The sequence below is a fragment of the Panicum virgatum genome, chromosome 5K (assembly GCF_016808335.1).
Source record: "Panicum virgatum strain AP13 chromosome 5K, P.virgatum_v5, whole genome shotgun sequence".
Classification (NCBI taxonomy): domain Eukaryota; kingdom Viridiplantae; phylum Streptophyta; class Magnoliopsida; order Poales; family Poaceae; genus Panicum; species Panicum virgatum.
The window spans coordinates 10,348,666-10,354,665 of NC_053140.1; the positions used below are offsets into that span (position 1 = coordinate 10,348,666).

At 52.2% G+C, this 6,000-nt stretch overlaps 1 protein-coding gene across 1 annotated transcript; it reads left to right on the forward strand.

Annotated features, from left to right (window-relative positions):
* The first annotated feature begins 414 nt into the window (after positions 1–414).
* On the forward strand, positions 415–5,233 carry LOC120706224 (transcription factor RHD6-like). The gene is made up of 5 exons (XM_039990806.1): positions 415–2,953; positions 3,107–3,217; positions 3,367–3,432; positions 4,624–4,689; positions 4,830–5,233. Exons 1-5 carry the CDS (start codon positions 2,399–2,401, stop codon positions 4,941–4,943), a joined length of 912 nt encoding a protein of 303 aa, XP_039846740.1. The 5' UTR covers positions 415–2,398; the 3' UTR covers positions 4,944–5,233.
* The last annotated feature ends 767 nt before the right edge of the window (positions 5,234–6,000 follow it).

Genomic DNA, 6,000 nt, shown 5'->3' on the forward strand with positions numbered 1-6,000 from the left:
ATGCCCTGTCCAGTCGACACCTGTTGCTCATTTCAACATCACTCGAGTGGTATCGCAGTGCCAGCCACCTGATCCTGAGAAGCTGAAACCGGTGGGTGGTTGCGCGTGCTGGGTGTCAGCACAAACCGCTCGTATCACAACACATAGTTGTACAGCCAACTCAACCTGTCAACCACGGCACAAAACCACGCTTAGATTTAATGATATCCAGAAATTCCAGAACTATCCGATTTGTTGGGCAACACAGAATTTTTTTTTGACAGCCAAAGGGGGGGGGGGGGGGGGGGAGTTTCCCCACCTGATTTTCATATTTCATTCATTTGACTCATGAGTCAGATTGTACAGCAGAAATGAGGGTATCGGGGGGGGGGGGGGGGGGTTGAAATCTGTTACAGTTTGTTACATGGGGGAAAACAGGTTACACCAGGACTCGATTACTCCAGCGTCCGCCCTAGGCAGGCGCCATGCCTAGAGGCGCGCATCTTCGTTGCAGTTGCGCAAGAGTCGTTGTAGGCAAGGCTCGGCGCCGTCGAACACAACCCGGTTGCGGTGCTTCCAGATGTTCCAGCAGCATAGGAAGAGGAAAACCGACCCGGTTGCGGTGCTTCCAGATGTTCGCAACACAGAATATATAGTCCAGGCATGCACTAGCTGTTGTTTACTCGAAGCAGCCGGGTTACGTCAGCTCCGGTCTTCGGAGAATGCCTTCATGCTGTATAATACTGCTGCTGCATTCTACTTACGAGACTTTGTATCAGAGCTTTCAGATTTTTGTATTATTGCGAGATGCACGGAGTCGAGTAGAGGTTGGTGTGGTGGGCGGGGGCGCCTACGTGCGGCGCGACTGGTTCGCACGTCCGCTTGTCTGTTCGATCTCCTCTCTGCAGGGATTGCAGGTCCAGGTTTGTCACGGCCGCTGAGGGCTGAAGCTGGCTGACTCTGGAGGCGGGAGGGCGCATAGTTTAAGCGTCCTCCCCAGCAAGTGTGACACTTGCGCCGACCATAGTTTTTTGGTGCAGCGTGGGGGCGCTGCTGGTGAGGCCATGTGAAGCTTTGAAGTGCAATCAAGCTCGGTTCATTTGCAGCGTGTACTCCATGGCTTACCCATTGAAACTTGAAACGTGGGGGGGCACGACGAAGCTGGAGCGGATACGAATGCCGATCTGCCATTCTGCCGCCTTGACAAGATGCCCATGCATGAAGGTCTGCCTTGGTAAGATATTCGTGAAGGTTTTCGATCTTTCCCCCGTACGTAGCTTGTATTGTTTAATGTACGTACGGTTAACTAACTTGGTCGATGTAATGTATGGCCGCCCAGCCAGTGCTCCAGTTTAGCTGGATGCAAGTCTACTAGTAATTCATTAGTAGGTATCTAATTTTGTCCTAAGTAGAGATGCAGAAGAAGATGATGAGCATGGTTTCTTGGTAATTGGACGCCTGATGCCCACCTTTCTGTAGCCATTTGAGCTGTTTGGAACAAGATTAGCAGTTCATTTAGTCAGTTTTTTTAGCACTCTAGTTTTCTTCCCTCTTGAGTAGCAGGCGAGTTTTACTTTGAGGGTGCCAAATTACCAACAATTAGCGCGCAGCCAATCAGTCACACAACCATGCATATACGAAAACCAAATTAGCTGTGAATCGCCGGCCACTTTCAAAGAAACTGTCGGCAAATGTTGTTAGTCTTTTTCCGAACAATTTTGGAGGGAGAAAGAATCCCCGCCTCTGTTTTTTTAAAACCAAAGAAGGATTTTACCGTTTTACAGAATTGTTGGGAGTGCAGGAATAAGAAGGGGAGAGAAACACCCGAGTAGATTGTTCGCTGTTAATACTTCGTGCGCAGCTTCATAATTTTATTAAAAAATATCTTGTCATCACCTAGCTTAATTAGCCAGCTCGCTCCTCCCTGCTGCCTTGATTTAATGCAAATGCACACAGGCACGAAGGGGCCTTGAATGCCACGTGAAGCGGATCGTTCCACCGGAACATGGGGACTCCCGTATGCCGCGGCGCATCTCAAGCTTACTGCTACTTGCCCCTAATCAGCTGAGCTAAGCAGATAATTATTTGTAGGTCTGCAACCCTAACCAGCAGCATGCGTCATGCCATCCATGGCTGGCTGGTTGGCCTCCTAGGAGCTAGCAGTAGTGTTTAATTTACTCCGCCGTGCATGTGCCACCAGCTTGATCAAGACAAGACACCTCTCTAGTTGCTAGCTTAGCTTCTTCAGAAACCCTCTCTATAAAAGTAGCTGCCGGCCGGCCTACACGTTTCATGCATAGCTAGCTAGCTAGCTTCCAAGAACAGAAACCCTAGCTGTTTACTCCTTGTCAGTGACACATAGCTAAGGCACAAAGCTAGCTAGCTAATCAGTCCGTCGAGTGATTGACTAGCTAGCTAGATGGCTCAGGCAAGCAAGCGGAGCGCGATGCAGCAGCCGCAGCTCCGGCCGGTGACGATGTACGGCGACGGCGAGCCTTCCTCCATGTCCCTCGAGCTCTTCGGCTACCACGGCGGCGTCGTCGTGGACGGCGACGAGGGCGAGGGCGAGGGCTCCGCCGCGGCAGCGCTCTCGCTGCAGCTCGCCTTCGACGACGACAGCTGCTTCAAGCACGGAGCCTCGGCCGCCGGCGGCGACTACTACGGCAGCTGGGCCGGGTACGGCGGCTCGGGCGCCAGCTCCAGCTCCAGCTCGTCGGTGCTCAGCTTCGAGCAGGCCGGCAGTGGCGGCGGCCACCACCACCACCACCTGGGCGACGATGGGTGCGCGCTGTGGATGGACGTCGCCGCCGCGGGCATGGTCGAGCAGCATCCGCCGCCGCAGCACGGATCCGCCTGCAGGTTCGGGCTCGTGAGCCCAGGCAGCTCGGCCGATGATGATGCCGGTGGTCTGCACATCCAGGGGATGGGCTCCGTCCAGCCGCCGGCCAAGACCACGAACAAGCGCGCAAGACCGGTAATTTAATTACTATCTACAGTAATTATTAATTCATCTCCAACAATCAAGAAGAATTCCATTCGTGGTTAGTTGTAAGGATCGCATCAAAAGTGGTCGCCCAATTCAAGATTTCAAGCTACTTATAACATGATGGTATTGTGTGTGAATCAGGATGGTGAAGTGCAAGCTGCCGCGGCGAAGAAGCAGTGCGGCGGCGGCAGGAAGAGCAAGGCCAAGGCTGCTCCTGCTCCTACCAAGGACCCTCAAAGCGTAGCTGCCAAGGTGCCATTCCATTTCCTCTGCCCTTTTCTTCTTGGGAATCGTCATTATTCTTGGGAGAGACTACACATAATTGTGGATTGATTTCTATTGTCACGATCGGATTGGATTAACTGAAGTCTGAAGCCGCTCGTCCATGCATGCGTGTGTAGGTTCGAAGAGAGAGGATCGCCGAGAAGCTCAAAGTCCTGCAAGATCTCGTGCCCAATGGCACCAAGGTACATCCATCACTACCGGAATCGAGTAGTTTGCCGTGTGCCTGGGGCACACGGCAAAAGCTTTGCCGTGTGCAACACTCGGCAACGTGCACACGGCATACTTCGGCCGGTAAAGTGCTCATGGCACACGGCATAGTTTCCGACACACGGCAAAATAAATGAACAGTAAATAAAAAAATCGGGCCCAGCCACTGCCCCACCGCCGGCCGCACCCCCGCCACTGCTCCCTGGCGGCCGCCGCACGCCGCCGCCACCAACAAACCGCCACCACTGCCACCACTGTAAGCCGCTGCCGCTGGAGCCATCTCCCCCTCCACCGTCGACGTCGAGCACCGAAGGAGGAGGTGGTCAAATCCGGCCTCGCCGCCACACCTAACGGTGATGGTGCGGCCACCCGCCAGGGAAGGAGGGTCCGGGGCCGCGCGCCGGATCCGGGGAAGGAGATGGAGGGGCCTCGCGCCGGATCCGGGGAAGGAGAGGGAGGGGGCCGCGCGCCGGATTTGGAGGAGCAGGGGCCGCCACGCCGCGCCGGAGGAGGAGGAGCAGGGGCCGCCACGCCGCGCCGGAGGAGGAGGAGCAGGGGCCGCCGCTGCCTGACCTCGCGCCGCGCCGTCCGCGGCCGTTGCCGGAGCTCGCGCCGCGCCGTCCGCCACCGCTACCTGAGCTCGAGCCGAATTTCACGCGGCGCCCTGCGGGCGGTCCCGGTAAGCCGCCGCCGCTCCTCACTACCGGTGAGGGGCGAGCGGAGGGGGGAGGGGAGGGGAGGCATGGGAGGGAGACGGCGAGCAGGCAGGAGAGTAGGGGGCGGCGGCGGATCTGAGGGAGGAGGGGGAAGGGAGGGATGTGGCGTATCGATCTGAGGGAGGAGGCGGTGCGGATTAATAATCGTGGGTAAGTGGAGGTGGGGGGAGTTGTTTGTCGTGTGCCTCAGATCTAGGCACACGACAAATATTTTACCGAGTGTTTTTGATTTGACACACGGGAAATGTTAAGTTTACCGTGTGCTCGAAAATTTGCACACGGCAAAAGTCCAGACACACGGCAAACTGACCATTTCCCGTAGTGCATCGACGATCATTCGAACACTCGATCTAGTAGTTCTCGTGTATTTTCCTTTGCCTTCCCCTGATAAGTGGATCGAAGCTTCTAGTAGTGGTTAACCATATGAACGTATAAATGACTCGTGTACAGGTGGATTTGGTCACCATGCTTGAAAAGGCAATCACCTATGTCAAGTTCCTCCAGCTGCAAGTGAAGGTACCTGATGATTCCATAGTCTGTGTCGACTGTCGACTCAACTAATTCTAATCTGATCTTTGTTTCTTGTATGCGACACAAGTGCAGTTTCAGGAGTCATCCTGAATTCCTGATTCAGACATGTATGATGTATGCTGCAGGTGTTGGCTGCCGATGAGTTCTGGCCTGCACAAGGAGGGAAGGCACCGGATCTCTCTCAAGTGAAGGACGCTTTGGACGCCATCCTGTCGTCCCAGAAGTACCCTCACAAATGAGGCCATGCACTCGTTTTAGTTTCTTCTAGAAGGCTAAGATGGTGAAGATGTTAGGAGATCTACGCATGTATCGCGCGCTGACGAAGAACAAGGCAAAGTAGTATGTAGAGCACAAACAAGCTCTGAAAAAAATGCGATGGTTGAGATACCTGGAGTCTAGCGTTGGAGTTCAGCCATATATATATGGATCTTGTTTCTTTACACTCTTTTTACAAGATCATTTCTCCTGTCACATAAACGCTTACCAAGGAATTCATTTGATAGTATCACAGTTTCATTTTTTTTTTGAATTCCAGGAGTTAACTAGCAAGGATATGTAGTACGCAATTATCAGCTCTTTGCTGGTAGCACCTGAAAGTTCAATCTGATTACCACAATCCAAGTAAGAACCATAGAGGACGATGGTGTTTGACTGATGGTGAGAAAGATGTAGTGAAGAGAGATTGTCCATGTGATGAGATACATGAGATAAATTTAGATTTGTAGTGAATAACTAACTGTAGGCCTCCTTGGATGGTGTCGATATATGTTTTGGTTGCAAAATTTTGCTGAAGTGTGGCAACATTTTGTTCACCACACGCCATAGGAAAATGAATCTGTGATTTGCGGGAAGCGTAGCAGCTGAAAAAGTGTGGCAAGTTATAAGTTGATGACTAACTTATATGGGAACATATCAGGTGCAAACCAACCCCTTCGTGGTTATTGTGGCCAGCATCAAACATGGCCTTTGTTATAAAAAAAACATGGCCTTTGTTCATCAAACAGTCATCATCTCAAAACTTTCGTACATGAATCACCATCCTTGTTATTCCGGCTGAATCATGCTTCTAGGTTAAGAAGGATGGACAATTGGACATTAGAAGAACGGAAGCATTTATCAGCGGAGATGCGAAAAAATAACTGATTAATCTAAATGCCATGATCGTGAGCAAGTAATTTAAGCTAGTAACTTCTTGACAGGAGCATTGTATCAAGCCCAAATCCCAATGGATGAGACGGGAATCTTCTGAGGTAGATGGAAAAAAGAATTGCAGCATCGTTTTGTCATTTGGTCGGT